The 16,408-nt window shown below is 34.4% G+C and overlaps 1 protein-coding gene across 9 annotated transcripts in view; it reads left to right on the forward strand.

The window, feature by feature from the left end:
* Kiaa0825 (KIAA0825 ortholog) overlaps nt 1-16,408 on the forward strand; it is a 382,237-nt gene that overhangs the window by 143,568 nt on the left and 222,261 nt on the right. For all 9 annotated transcript variants that reach the window (XM_087180707.1, XM_087180706.1, XM_013071110.3 and 6 more), the window contains 2 exons: nt 1,855-2,019; nt 9,803-10,021. In XM_087180707.1, coding sequence (XP_087036833.1) covers nt 1,855-2,019; nt 9,803-10,021 — 384 coding nt within the window. The remainder of the gene's footprint in view (nt 1-1,854; nt 2,020-9,802; nt 10,022-16,408) is intronic.

The following is a 16,408-nucleotide window of genomic DNA, read 5'->3' on the forward strand; positions in this document are numbered from 1 at the left end:
AGAGAGTATCTGGATAAAAAAGATGCAATTATGAGCTCCTGAATTAGAAATTCTTCTACTTTACATTTTACACTTGTTCATAGATTACAAAATGCAAGTGAGAGAAATCCAAATTAGCATGGTTTAACCAAAAAGGGAAATTTATCAGCTCAGCTAACTGAAATCAGTAGGCAGGGTTGATTCCTCATTTCATGTCATCTCATCAGCAATCTTCTCTCCATCTCTTGGTTCTGCTTCTTACTGTATCAGATCTATTCTTAGTCAAGTTGTTTCCAAAATGCCATCAGCAACTTCCAGCCTACTTTCTACCAGCTCAGCAAACTTAGTAAAAAGAGAACACTGCTCTATCAATTATTCTAGCAAAACTCCCAAAGGAGGTTCTCCATGGTTTCCTGTCCATCCTGGAATGGATCATGATGAGGGGAGGTGTCAGGCTGTAATACACCATGCCCTGGTTGTGTGCACACCTTAAGTAATGAAGTCAGCCCAAACTGAATAACCTGGAGGGGGTGGTGTAGGTAGAGCAGGAAAGAATAGAGTAGCCACAAGGGAGGTGCATGGGGTCTGAGTAGCTGAAGGAAAATAACGTGTTTGAAATAACTATTAGGAACCAAAACTAATAAGTGCCTTCTTGCATAAAATCTTTGGTGCAAATTTTTAGCTTTTAGATAATCCTGAGCTCCTCTACATCATTAAAATCAAATTGCGGAAATAAAATTATTGAGAAGAAACATAAAGCTGATGGGCTTCCAAGTGCACAAGAACAAACAAATGTACTCCTTCCATGACTCTGGGTTGTCTTTATACAAGATATTTAAAATACACGATATGAATTGATCTAATTAATTCAATAAATATTTTTTGCTTATTATGATGATGCTTATTATACAAACAAAATAGCAATTATTATTTTACCTTTTAATCCATCCTATAGATGCAATAGTGTAGGAACTTCTGAATATTGACTTTTTTTTTTTTACTTAAATTCTTTTATTGGTACATTTTAGGTATACAACACAATTACATTTCTCATTGGAAACTGGTACCTTTACATGATGCATCTTGGTTCTTATTTTTTTCCCATTCCTAGCCCTCCCTTCACCCCTCCACCCTTCCCTATTTACAAAGACTTTATTTCCATTTTTTCCATTTTTCAGCATTTTTCCTTTTCCTTCTTTCCTTTCCCCTGCCCCTCCCACTACCTCTACACCTTTGGACCTTTTCTTCCTATTTTGCATTATTGATTATTGACTTTTAAAGAAGCCACAGTGGAGCCAGAAAAGGGCTGAAAAGGGTAACTAAAATAGCCCTAGTTTTGTAAAATTCCTTATATTGATTTATCAGGGAACCAGTTGAGAGAGAAATCTCTTCATCCTATAATGATAGTGTGAATGAGTTTGAGAAACAATCATAAATGTTTTTGCAGAATTGATAGCATAATTATGAGAACACTGTAAATGTTATTTTTCTCATGACACAATTTTAGTTTTCTGAATTTTTAAAAACAATCTCTAGAATAAATGTTTATAATATTTAAAAAAAACAAATATACAAACAAATAAAAAGTTTTTCTTAAGAGAAAAAAGAATCCTGCCATGCAAAGAAACTAGCATTGCCCTTTGAAGTGATATTACTGTGGTCTTTCTCACATTTTTTATTTTACTCTTTTATAAATATGTCTGGGTTCTCAGAATAAATAATGAGTTAGATGGACAATTCATTTGAAAGAATGTGATATTTCTCTTATTATGCAAACATTAGTCTAATACATTTCACAGCATTATACTACTAGGGTAAGCTATTAGAGTGCAATCATGTTCACTAATGCCTATCTTACTAAATCATTTTTTTAAGAACAAATTTCTGACACAGAAAATAAGCTGACCCAAGGATCCAGCCTGATAGAAGCCATCTTTACAGTACTGTACCATTGTAATTATTCTCCAGAAATATTTGGAAATGTTTTTGTGAGTTACATGGAAGAAGAACAATTATGGGACTTCTTATATAACATTCCAGGTAAGAGAGATTTACTATTTATAAGTGAAGTGCTTTATAGATACTTAAAATACTTTTAAAGATGTTTTAAAACTTTTATTGATACTGGGTTTGCTGAATCTGTTGTTTGTAATAGTTTACCATACCTTTTCATTGCAAAAGTTTCTATTGTAAACCATTAACCATTAGTTTCTGTCAAACTTAATATACTTGGAGTAAATTCCAACTTCCTTGAAGGAAGTTAAGGAGAAAAATTATGTAATGCAGATTTTTTTTTAACTTTTAGGAAGTGTTCTATCACAAAAATTTAATTTTAATTAAATTTTTACATTACATTATGTTTTTCTTTTTAACATATGTTACAAAGATGTGAAAAATATTTTGTGATTCTTTGGCACATTTATTTAACAAACTGATGGAATAAACTGTTGGTCATTTTTTTTGATATATAGTGCATTTATTATTTGACCATAGTAACTTTTTGTTCAAGACAAGCATATTCTATGATTCCTTTGGAGGCAGTATGATTTCTCCATCTGTATGGTTCTTCAGCTTTCAGCAACAGAGGATGTGGAGAACCAAGGCAGTTTGTACGTCTGAGCAAGAGGTGCTGATGGGGCACCCCACGGTCAGGCCAGGCAAAGGTTTTCACATTATAATCCCATGCTATGTCTATATTTATTATCTTGAAAAAACAAAGGATGAGAACCTGGGCATCATTATCATTACCCTGTTGTTCTATTAGTCATTTACATGATTTACATCTGGCTTTCAACCTATGTTTCCTTATACGCACTCTGCTTTGGAGCCAGCATTTTCATAAAATATTTCCTAGGGTCTCTGCAGAAGATCTGTCTGGGAAAGAATCATAGCTTCATTCCTCCTGGACTTTTCTGACTGTCCTCCAGATAATACTTGAATATCATTTTAGTTGTTTTAAAGTCATTATGTTTCATCTTCCCTTGATCATTATCCCTGCAAAAAGGAATAGATAACTTTTGATAGTGGTTTCTAAAATCTGAATCTATCAGGTAAAAATCTTATAGCAGTGATCCCCTTTAAAGTTTTATCTCCTGGCTTCCAGGCATTACCTCACTGCTTCTGTTTACCCAAAAGAAGGGAAGAGTTCTAAGTATGAAGACTGAATTAGAAGCTTGTTTCTCTGGGGCCCAAGATTTAGCTCAGTGGTACCATGCCTGCTTCGCAAGCACAAGGTCCTGAGTTTGATCCCCGGGACCAAAAAAAAAAATCTTGTGCTTCTGACTTGGTCTTTATTGAACTGAAAGAAAACCAGTCTTAAAACCAATCTTGAACACCCTAAGCTGTGTTTAGTTTTTTTCTTAGGGGAGTAATAATTGTTTTGTCTTACAAGATTATAAGGAATCAGTAAACTTCATGCTTCAACCACTTTATCTTTCAACTATTAAGTTCTTGAATGACTTTTTACACTCACTACAAAACTACCACAAATGACCTAGAAGATATCAGTGGATTTGAGGTCCTGGCAAGTGAAAGTAAAACTGTGCCTGTTCCTAATATATCTTCTCTTTCTCTATGCTTTGAGCAAATTCTCTTCTAGGAAACCAGATAGATCTCTAGAAATAGGTTTTACCCAAATTCATATAGCCCAAAATGTGTGGAGAGGCCATGAAGGGCAGAACTTCCTTGGACTTTGTGCAAGTCGTTTCTCCATGAGCATTAATATAAAATACGCTCTATATGCTGAATATTCTCTGGAGCCCGAGACCTTCATGGTCATGAGGGACTGTACCTTTGTCTTTTCTCTGACAAAAGTTTCAAAAGCTTTCCTTTTCTTCTGTTACCAATCATGGTTATTTTTAAAGAGCACGAATAAAATAACATAATGTGCTACTTTATAACAAAATCAACCCTTTTATTATGACTTCTGTTTTATTTGAAACTAGAAGATGTTAAAAGGAAATACAGCTGAGACACATAATCATAATCCTGCAATATTTGCATTTTAACACTCATAGACCCATGTGTTAGTAAATATAATTGACTTACCCAGACAACTGTAATACTATGCTTAAAAACATCACTGGTGTATTTTCCTCCCACTGAAACACTGTCAAAGAATTCAGCATAGCTTACAGAACATCATGGTGAAATCATTTTAGAATGGAAAGGCTGAGATGAAGTAGCCAGTACTCTCATCTTATTCCTGAGGAAACAAAGGCAGGAGACTTTTAGGTAGTCCACCAATTAGGTTGGACAGAACCAGAGCAAGAATCCAGATCTTCTAACTCATTTCTCTTTAATGTTTTTCTACTAGACTAAATATTTTAAGGCATTTGCTTTATGAACATGAGTTTCGCAGTGAAATCTACAATGATTTTATAATTAGAAATCCAACACGTTAACTCTTTAGAATGAACATGAGCTAGGGAAGGAGAGCAAAAATGATAATATCTATTTTAAAAGGTGATAAAAGACAGAAATACAAAAATAATTGTCAAGGACCTAATATGGACATTGAAAAGCCAATAAAAAATAGATTTGGTGGCAGTCACTGCAGGACTATGTCTCCAAAGTAGACCAAATAGTCTTCAGTTGGGCAAATGAAAATTTCAAAGCAGAATCACTAAGCTAGTTTTTATAATAGTGCTCCAAACAGGCTTGTAAATGAGGAAAATATTGTCCAAAATGCCGTGTGTGGTGTTATTATAACATACTCAGTGAGTATTGTTCACTTGTCTCCTCACTACGTCATTGGCCTTACTTTTGTTTTCTGGGTCAGTTTTCTTAACTTTCTTAACTGCCTCTGGGAAGAAAGATTTCAATGATTTAACCAAACCTTCCAATTAAACTTTGAGATCCAAAGTTTTGCTTTTGTTCACTATTCATTTTCCTCAGCCTCATAAAAACCTCTATGAAGGACTATTTAGAATGCATATAGATGTGGAATTGTTTCCCTGTTGCTAAAATTAGTTTATAGCATTACCTTTGTATTAGGCACAGCAATTTTCTCTGTTACCTACATATATACCTGCACCACAGTGTGGGTAGGTATGACATGTATATTTTTTAAAAAGATCATTTTTGCTACACAATGGAATCATTTATTCAAACACTTTTATTTGGTCATCCATCCAATGCCTGTATTTGTAATCTACTTTTACAATACTTTATTTAGATATAATTTATATAAATAAAATTTATTCATTTCCAATGAAGAATTCAATACATTTGACCAATATATAAACCCGTGTGACAACCACCACAATAAAGGTATAGAACATTCCTATCACCTCCAAAGGTCCGTTCATCCCACTTTGTAGTCAATTCTTTCAACTCCCAATCCTAGCAAGATCCTGATAGTGCTTAGTACTATGGTAGGTTACTTTTTGACTATCCTAGAATTTCATATAAGCAGGAATCGATATATCTTTTGTGTCACACCTCTTTTGTTTATATTATGCTTTATCAATAGTTCATTTTTTTCCCTATGCTGACTAGTATCACTGAGTAGTATTCTCTATTTTATCCATTCACCACTACTGAACTATTTTACAAAAAAGACGTATCTTTTTACATTGCCACCAATAATGTATGAGAATTTTGTTCGCTTCATGTCCTTGCCAATATTAGGAACTGTCTTTTTAGTTTTGATCAGTTCAGATTGTATCTAATGATAGTTTTATTTCATATTTCCTTCATGATTCACAATAGCAAATACTTCTTCGTGTTCTTTTTGGGTTTTTTTTTTTTGGTACCGGGGATCGAACTTGGGTCCTTGTGCTTGCGCAGCAGGCGGCAAAGCCACTGAGCTACATCCCCAGCCCTCTTCGTGTTCTTAATGGCCATTTAAAAGTATTCTTTTGTAGTGCATCTGTTCAAAATTTTCCCTTTATTAATTGAGTTGTCTCATTCAGTTGTTAAATGGTTCTTTATATATTCTGGGTGTAAGTTCTTTTTCAGATACATGCATCAGTAAGTTTTTTCCCAGTCTATGGCCCATCTTAGTAAAGTCTTGTGCTAGGGAGATGCTTACTGTACCCTTGCCTTCCTACTTACTAGGTGGTCCATCATTTTCTATCTGGATCATGAGTTCCCTTGCCTTAGAAAAAATATAAGAGTCAAATCCTGTCCAGATTTCAATTTCTTATTTCTATCATCTAAAATTTTGAAGTACCAAATAAACTTTATTTTTCTCTTTTTTTTTTTTTTTTTTTTTTTGGTACCAGGGATCGAACTTGGGTCCTTGCTCTTGTGCAGCAGGCAGTGAAACCACTGAGCTAAATCCCCAGCCCTTATTTTTCTCTCAAGTCATTATATTAATGTATTTTCAGAGGATGTTTTAAAGACGCTTGTTACTTTTGGCTGCTCAATTACTTGTAACTTATTTAAAAACCTTATTTCTAATAGCTCTGGATTAATCAATATATTAATAGAATGCTTTTCAAGTAAAACTTTTTGTTTAAAAATACATTTTAATTTCCACGCTGTGTGTGTGTGTGTGTGTGTGTGTGTGTGTGTATGTGTTACTGGAATTGAACCTAGGACCTTTGCACTGAAGTATATCCCCAACTGCCCCCTTCTTTGTTTTGAAACTGGCTCTGACTAAGTCATTAAGTTGCCCAGAATGGGCTCTAACTTGCAATTTTCTTACCTTAGCCTACCTGACTGCTGCAATTGTAGGCAGGTGCTACCATGCCCGTCTCCATTACTTTTATAATGTCAAATGAGGTTATTCTTTATCAAATACAGTATAACTCCTTTCTTAAAAGTAGCTTGAAAAATTACCACTAAATTACTTTTGTTCTATTTATTCAAAATTATAGAAATTTTAAAATAAAAGTAGTGAAGTTTTCTATGCTCACCCTGATCTGTCATTATCAAATTTTAAAAGATTAGACTGATAGAAATTGACAATTAGTATCTTAAGAAAAATGTGTAGATCCATGAACTGTTTGGTTTCTATCAATCTTAGAACACTGCTGAAGAGTGAGGCTCATTGCCGACTTAGACCATCATGCAGCCTCTCTAAGGACTTCTGATTATCATGCTGTGAAAGAAAGCAGTAGAATCACTGCTTTTATTGATTTTTTTTGTACTTGGCTATGAAATAGTTGTTATTTTCTGTTTAGGGTTTTAAATAGAGTCATAGAAGATAAAAACTCAAAAAGACCACAAATATCCCCTCGTTCAGCTCCTCTTACGTTCTCTCTCTATGGTTGTGTGGATAAGAACATGGGGGCCCCTCCTAGATTAAATAAAGTTTCCTTATTTTTAAAGTTGATTTGAAATATTAGAAAAGGAGATGATGAAGCATGGATTCTTTCTGTTTATTTACTTGTATTAAATTTTTTAATTTGTATTAGTACATGTTTGCAGTACATGCAATTTACAGTCATCTTGGTGAGTGGGTGCACGTAACATAATACATCTTGTTTCTTTTTTAAAAATCAGTTTCCCTTCTCTCCTCCTCCCTCCTTCCTCCCCTAATTCCCCTTTCCCTATTTTCATTCCTGTTCATAGTATTAGTCTTAGCTCATGTGTATGCCATGTAATGTTTACATTCATTGATGTTAGGTTCCTATACATGGCGTATCCTCATTCTTATTTCTCCTCATTCCCTTTCTCCCCTCCCCCTTGGACTCTTGGACCCTTTCCAAGTTGGAAAAGATCCATGCCCTTGTCTCTTTCCATCCATCCTTTATTATTCTCTTTGTTTGTACTCTGCCTTGCTGAAATGAGAGATATCATACACCATTTAAGCTTGTGTGTCTGGTTTATTTCACTCAACATTATATTTTCCAGGTGTATCCATTTTCTTACAAATGTCTCAAATTTGTCCTCTTCTTTAAATTATATGATTCAATCTGAATTTTATGTTTCTTTGCTTTCATTTCAGTTAATTTAACATGAAAACTGAAATTATGTATGACAAAATATCAATAATAAAAACATTATAATTTTGAAAGATACTTTCTCTTGTTTCTTGCCTTTATCCTGATAATCAAGGATTAATGTTATGGGCTTATAGCGCTTGGTTTGGGCATTGCTGTGTTCTTTGTGTACTGTGTTTCTTGATAATCTTTGTACTCATTCTAACATTTGACTGATGAAGAAACTCTTAGTATGGCTCTGATGGTGCGTTGGTTCACACAGGAACCTTCACTTTCTTTTTTCTATTACCTCTTCTTTCCATTGTCCTTTTCTTCCATCTTTATCTGCATCTCTCCCTATCATAGACATCTGTAGATATTGCTTAGTCCTCCTGAGTATCAAGTCCTCAAGATGATTTAGGACTTCATATCAAATAAATATTGGCCAGCTCAACACTATAACATTGTAATTTTTCCAAAAACTCTTGTCTTCAGTATTAATAAGTAACATTTACATAGTTCCTATGCCAGGTACTCTTCAAAATACTTAATTTCCATAAATCAATTCATTTAATTTTCAAATAATCTTTGAAGTAAAATTACTTTCTGTCTTATTTTCTCTGTCATTTTCAACACCTGAATTTTATTTTAAAGACAGTAAACATATCTTTTAACAAAAGGAAATAAAGGTATATCTGGCTTCTAAGAATTTTCAGGTAACTAAGATGTTTTTAGTCCACAGCATCAAAGAGTTCAGTCCAAATGAATAATAATTACTGATATAGGAAGTAGGGTATCTACTAGTGCCCTTTGAAGAATTCAAGTTTTCAAATATCATCAAAAAGATTCACAGCTCTATCCTCCATTATTTCTATAAAGAGCAAGATGTTGCCTAACTCATGGTGATGCTATGCTAAAAAAATTAAACTTTCAACATTTGATATTACCAAAAGCATCCTTCTCCTTGATAGTTTCAACAATGGACCATTGTTAAATGAATGAGTCATTTGAGAAATATTACTTGGGAACGTGAGGTGGAGAAAAGCACAAATTTATTTTCTGTACTGATTCAAGTGATGGTTTCAGGACTTTCTAGTCATATTAAATGTCAAACAAGGAACCAAATTTTTTAATTGCACATATCATGCAAGTTACATGTATTCTTTGTGGATAATACACAGAAAAGCAGCAGGAAGGCAGGATAAATGGGAAAGAAGGAAGAAAGAAGAAAAGGAAGAAGGGAGAAAAAGCAAAAGAGCAAGGAAAGAAAGCAAAACATTGCCTGGAATCCCATCATTAATAATGACCATTGGCATTAGAGAATACATCTTTTGTATTGTAGATATATAATATTTTAAAACAAAAATGGCATGTCATACTCTTTTCTAACCTGATTTTATTTTTGAACTACACAATATTTGACTTTGTTTTACAGTTAATATCCCAAAGCTAATTAAACAAATTACTTGTTGGATATTTAGATAGTGCTAATCTTTTAGTTATAATCCTTTATATATCATTTGCATATTCTTACTTAATTTCTTACTATTAGGTTCTACAAAAAGGATTGAGTCAACAGGTAAGTAAAGTGTTAAAGCTTTTGATATTATTGCCAAGTTGCCATCTAAGAAGGTCATGCAATTTATATTCCATCAGCAGGATCCAAAACTATCAGCAAATGTTGCTATTTACCATTATATTAATAGTCATTTATTAGTTGCTAGGAAGAAGGAATTTATTTAAATGCTTTAGGAGCTGATTATCAACGATATGAATTTTTGGTTAAGATAAGCTCTCATTTTATCAACTATATGAATTCTTGGTTAAACTAAGCTCTCCTTAACTATAACTTTAAGCTGTATTCTTGTGAAACAGTATTCCCAGTTAAACGAGGCACGCCTGATTGCCAGATTCTGCTAACCGTGTTATGCCCCCTGATTTTACATTCACAGTGTGCATGGAGTCTGAGCCAGAGGTCATCCGATGCTTGCGATTGGCATTGACTGATGGTATCAGAGACATCATACAGCAGGTAATATCTTTGATGAACTGTGGAAGAACTTGTGAGACAAACACAAGCAACCACAGGGTTCCCAATCATTTGCTCCAGAGCATTCCAAAAGAATGGAATTACATTCCAAAAGAATGGAAAAGGAAAGAATCAAGCAAAGGTAAGTATGTTTGTTTTTCTTGAAGAAAACTTATCTTGAAGAAGCAATCTTCTAGTATATTCAATTAAGTAATTTTCTAAAAATTATATGATTGATAAACAATACTATCCTTCCTTCCACCAAACATATTTCAAACCCTTAATTTTTTTTATATGAGCCACATGAACAAGAAAACTACAAATGAAATTGGCTTTAATGGTCATGTTATTCAGAATTTTCTTTGGTATTTTCTTTTTGTGTTAGTATTCACAGATTGGTCACATGAATTTGACTGATTTCCTTTAAATCTATTGTTTTATCTAAGGATATGTACTCTCAGGAAAATTTGTATGATATTCAGATTAATTAATAATTATTCTCCCCTTTACAATTTTCCTCTGCAACGTTAATTATTACTGTCTTTGCTCTTGTTAACACACCAACGTGTGTAGCTGTTAGGTCAAAAATAGCATCCAACAGTAATGTGGTAACTACAGTATTTTCCTGAGGATGTTTTTCCCCATTACTTTGGTTCTGAATTTTCAGAGCAGTGCATCCACCAAATATATTTAAGAATCATTTCTTATGTACATTATTCATCTATTTTACTAATCAAATTTTCTCTTCTTAAATATTCATTTCTTACCTATATATTTTCATTTTCATCAAACTCCTTTGGATGCATGTCATATGCCTATAGCTGTGAATCTTCTTTTGGTTTTCTAAAATAAAACTTTCCCTTTTCATATTTATCTTTCAAGAAGAATATTTTTCAAATCAACGTTAAGGAAACTTTTGACAATAAAATATTCCAGCTGAACCCAGGAAAAGCAGTTGAAGGACCTAGTCTTTCTTTCATTCTTCTCTATATAGATCCTAAATAATGTGGCTCTTGTCCAACAACCTTATATTACAAACTCAAATCAATTATCTATCTGTGACCTTTCATAGTAATGTGTTCATTCTGCCCGAGCCCTATTAAACTGCCTTTGAATCTAGTAAAGCCATTTAATTGAAACTGGAAAATGTCACCTTTTCATTACTTAAGTTCTTTCTTATCTAAGAGTTGTTGCCATCTCTCCTTCATTCTAGCTTTTGGATATTTCATACATTACAACCAATTGAGAAGACATAATCTATAGTTAACACATCATGCATACTAGTAGCACTGTTTTGCTTGGAAATTTCAAATTATTCTCCCATTCATGAATAATTTTGATTTTCACAAAGCATTTTGGAATTCTTCCATACCATTTCAAAGAACCTCTGATATCAAAAAATACTTACTTTATAGATACCCACTGTAGGGTTTTCCTTATTAGATAATATTTTTCATAAAATTATCACTGGAAGTACAATATACAGACAGCCAAGAAGAGACATCAGATCACATAAATATATAGAGGAAAATGACTTTATGAGCCATTTAATTTAGTACATTCTAAGTGGATATGACAATAGATGAATTTCACTGTTCTTCACTTCTGCTCTCTGAAATGTTACAGGGACTTTCAGATTGGCACTTCTTGATCTTTATTTTCACATCTCTGCTATTTTGCTTTCTGCCACTTCAGTTACCTGCTATCAACCATGGTCCAAAAATGTTAGGATTTGTTTGACTCTTTCAACAGAGAGAATCCATATTCATGTAATTTTTATTATAATATATTGTTATTTATTGTATTTTATTATTACTTATTGTTGCTAATCTTTTACTGTGCCTAATGTATAAAATTAATATTATATATATATATATGAAAAACACCACAGATAGAAGATTTGCTGCTATCTGTGGTTTCAGGCATCCACTGGAGGTCTTGGAACATCTCGTGGGATTAGAGGAGGCTAGTGCAAGAGCGATAATATTTACATGCTAGACATTAAGTCATCTATTCCTTCAACAGATATTTAGTAGTGATTGACTACTACATACTAGACTGTATTTAAGGTCAGATCTAATGTCTCCTCCTGGTGCTTGGAAACTAGTATAACTATTGCAAAATAGGTACCAGGATCTCAGGATATACAGTACTTGGTGTTAGGGAAGAAAGAAAGAAATTAAACTTTACTAAAGTTTCACATGGAGACTGCCACTGGAGCCCTCCCTTGGCCTGTGAGTGAGCACTTAGTTGTGTGCGGGGGACAAAATGTGAACAGGCTCTGGGGAAGCTGGCCATGGAGATGCATGCCTATAATCTCAGGCTGAGGCAGGAGGGTCACTGCAAATTTGAGGCAAGCCTGGGCTACCCAGTGAGTTAAAGCCCAGCCTGACCTACATAATGGGACCCTGTCTCCAAAAGCATAAAGTAAAACAAAACAGAACAAAAAAGCCTGAAGAGCAGGAGCAGCACAATATTGGAAGGAGGCAAAGTACAGGGAAACCTTTCTCCTTTACTTTTCTGTGTACAGTAGTGCATTAAATTTGTCCTTTGTAATGTAGGATCTGGTTTAACAAAACTAATCCTTGCAAAGCACACAAATGACCTTAAAATATTCCTGAAAGTCAACAACTCAACTGTAGTTCAATACTAGAAAGCAGTGAAGAGAGCACAGAATGAAAAAGCAAAACATTTCACACATCTCTATTACAAATATAAGCTCTTTCTCAGCCTTATCATAAGGTAAAACAATGATGATCTAAACAGATTTGCGAAGAACTGTGGGAAAACTATTTGAAATATGGCCTCTCATACATTATTGCGTAATGTGAATCCCTCCCAAGTGAGCTTCTGGCCACAGATATCAGCTACAGATATTTGGAAGACATCTTGATTAGCAAAAGATTTCAAAACTAAGCTAAAACATGAAGACAAGCCTAGGTAATTTTTCATTGGTGTTTTAAGTAAAGTGATACATAATCATGTTCTTTGCAAAATTGGTCTAAACAATGATGGATGTTTCAAGCGCCCTCCCCCTTCTGAGAAGTCTTAACTTTCTGAGAAGTGACAAATAGCCACTGCCTTAAGGGGACATTTGTCCTTGACACAATGACAATGACAGAAAGTGGAAAAAATTATGGTTTGGAGCTAAAATGCATTTCTTTATTTCTTTGCCAGCAAATATCATCACATAGAAAACATTGAAAATTTAAAGAAATAAATATAACCATAATTACACAGGGTAGGAGTTTTACCATACAGTTGGATGAAAATTCAGTTGTTCTGCAATAGCTCAGCTTTTAGATATTTGCTCCATTATGTGCATGCACACGAAGAACTGGTTTTATTTTGTTTCTTTGAGAACAATTAAATGAAAAATATACCTAGGATGATATTTCTTCAACAGTAAATTATTTTTCTAAGGAAAAGAACCCCTTATGGGAAAATTGTTGGAGTATTTGCTTTAACTGAAGGAATGGATGCCAGAGGGGAAAAATCGGAGAAATGGCATTGTTCCCATGCAAATTGTTGAGAAGGAAATTGATAGCAGAAATGCACAAAGTGCTATGGGAAGTCACTAATAAAGTTTATTGTATAAAACCAAGAAGTACTAGTTTTATAAAGAGCAGTATAATCTATAAAAATTATAGCTGTGCACTTAAAAACTCAGATATAGAATTTTCAAACATGTTTTAAAGTATTCCAATATAAAACTTTAGTGATCCTTGAATTTTTTCTTAAAATGTAAAACTGAAATATTTTTCAATTTGCTTGCAAGAACAACTAATTAATGTCATGGTTGATAGATATTTATTAGTCAAATTTGACAAAAGCTTTGCCTGTTAGGTAAGTCTGAAAAAACAAATTCCATGATTTTGTAAACACAGCTAGTAATACATTTTTCCATGTGGATCTATATGCTTATGTAGTGGCTTTCTCACTGGTGAGAAACATTAAAACATGATACTGAAACAAACTGAACTTGGATCTGAAGTGAAGAGTTATGCCCAGGTTTTAAACGTAATAAAGCATATTAAATCACATTATATTTCCTTTTTGTGTGTTTTATAATTTATAAATATATTATAATAGTGCATGTGTAGGAAGAAAGGAATTATAAATACATAAGTATACCTACCATTTTTTATTCATCTATCATACATATTTTTTCACACTATCAGTTCGGAAATTGGGATGGCATGTATCACATATAGATGGCCTAGACAGTCAACTTATTTAAATAAAGATGAAAATGAGCATGTGGCAGTGCTGAAGGATCTCTCCCTTGTGTGCTGTTAACATCATCATAGCTTCCCAGCCCTTGTGATTAGTAGAATAGATTTATTCATTTGTCATCAGTCTGGAGGTCTTGGTTGGAATTTGCCTTAAGCTTTCATGAAATAGTTTGAGATTTGAGTATCTGATGTCCTCAGAGTTTATAAAATACCAGCAGAAGTTCACGTGTAAAGAGAATTGGAAAATCTTTTGCTGATATCTACTCAGATTTTCAAATGTCTGTTCAGTATCTGTGCTTAAACTCTCTTTAGAATATTGAGAATATAAGACACAATCTTTCAAGTCAAATACCTGACAGTAGAATAAGGAGAGAGACACAAACACATAAAGAACAAGACATTTAAAATAATTTAAGCACACAAACAAAAGGGTTCACAAGGGAGTATCTGGATTTGCTTTATCTACATTTTAAGGCTCACCTATAGATATTCATTTGAATAAAAAGAAAACGTTTATCAAAGAACTACTTTTTTAACCAGGCTGAACTAGATGCTTTTGCATATATGAGGAATGTACTGCTGGAATCTGTGGGATGCTGAAGGAGATTTTTCCCCATTCTCTTAGGGAGCTTTTAGTCTAGTTATAAAGACAACTCACAAAATCATAAATGACAAGATGATATAAATAATAGCAATGATAATACAAAAGACGACAATACGAGAGATGTCCATTATGGGCCTGATTACCAATGTGGTCATATGGGTATATATTCAAATGAATTCGTAAGAGTGGAGTTTGAAGAATTAAAGAATATAGGTAAACTGTTAAGATAGAGGAAATTCCACTATGGGTAATGAGATATTTCTGAGTATGAGATACTCAGAAGCTTAAGAGCAGACATGCTTAAAAGCATGTCAAAGGTCTCAAAGAGAAGGTTCATAGAAACAGAGGGAGGCTGGCTGTGGTGAGTTTTGAAAGTAAGGATCTGGAGGCTCATCTCCTAACAGTGGAAAGTAACTGAAACAATTGTAGCTGAAAAATCAGAAAATAAAATTGATAGGACTGTATATTCATTTGTTCTTACAGTTCAGGAGTGGGGCTAGACTCACCCTGGAGCATTGAGAGTAGTTATGAGAATGCTTAGGTTGCCCAGGTACCATTTATAAAGAAGGGCTTGAACTAGGTCAGCAGCCTAGGTTGGTCTGAGCAAAGAAAACCAGCGCGTCAGACATAAGGAGCAGAAAGATTTATCAATGCTGATCACTGGTTGGGTATGAAGGATCAATAGAACATTGAACAGGAAGGAAGGCAGAGAAGGAGGGAGAAAGGAAGGAAAGAAAAAGAAGGGGGGGGGAGAGGACCAGCTAATTTAGAAGGTAAACAATGAATTTGATTACCCTGAGTTAAGGATGACTACTGTAGGATAGAGAAACGGAATGGGAAATAGAGTTGGATTTGTAGTGTTGCATCAGGCACAGGTCTGGGGGCCTTTGTCCTCTTGTGAAGGGACCTTCCACTTCCCTGGTTCATCTCTCCACCCCGGCAGAAATGCAGAGCCTCAGAGCCAGAGTGAGGCTGACTCTGAACTGAAAGTCTCTTCCAGTGCTCATGGAATGAGAAACTCAGGTAAAGAAAGTGAAGTAAAGCAGAAGTTTTACTGATAATATTGCAAAAGGCAGGGGAGGGGGCTGCCACACAGCACGCAAGCTATCTGGCAAGGAAAAGCTCAAGGTGAGACTCTCACCTGATGTCTTTGCCTTGTCCATCTTTATAGGGTTAAACTGACTTTGAGTCTTAGCTTTGGTGTCTGGGGTGAGCCATGGTTCACAGGAGCAATGGGCACACTGCAAAAAGTATGCAAAGTTCCTACAAAGAGTAGCCCCTTCCAGTATATCATGTCACTAATAAGCATGTGGTTATCTTTATTATACCAGCCACCCAGCTCATGCCCTATGCTGCTTGTCCCTCCCTAACTACCCCTACAGTAGGATTGCAAACCTGTAGAAAGGTCAAGATGAAAGATCCTGGAATCATCCAGAAGAATGTTTCTCAGTCAGAGATGATTTTGCTCCCAGGGACATGTGACAGTGCCTGAGACAGTTTTGGTTATCACAATTGAGGGGGATGCCATTGGTATGTAGTGGGTGGAGACCAGAGATGTTGCTAAACATCTCTCAGTGCACAGGACAACTTTTTACAACAAAGAATTATTCAACATGGCAATGGTGCCAAAAATGAGAAACTCTAATATAGAGAAAGAGGATCGATATATCCTGCAGAGAAATAGCACCAA

This window comes from Heterocephalus glaber, unplaced genomic scaffold (genome assembly GCF_053883595.1).
Source record: "Heterocephalus glaber isolate CG9 unplaced genomic scaffold, H.glaber_assembly_v1.0 deba00001465, whole genome shotgun sequence".
Taxonomy (NCBI): Eukaryota; Metazoa; Chordata; class Mammalia; order Rodentia; family Bathyergidae; genus Heterocephalus; species Heterocephalus glaber.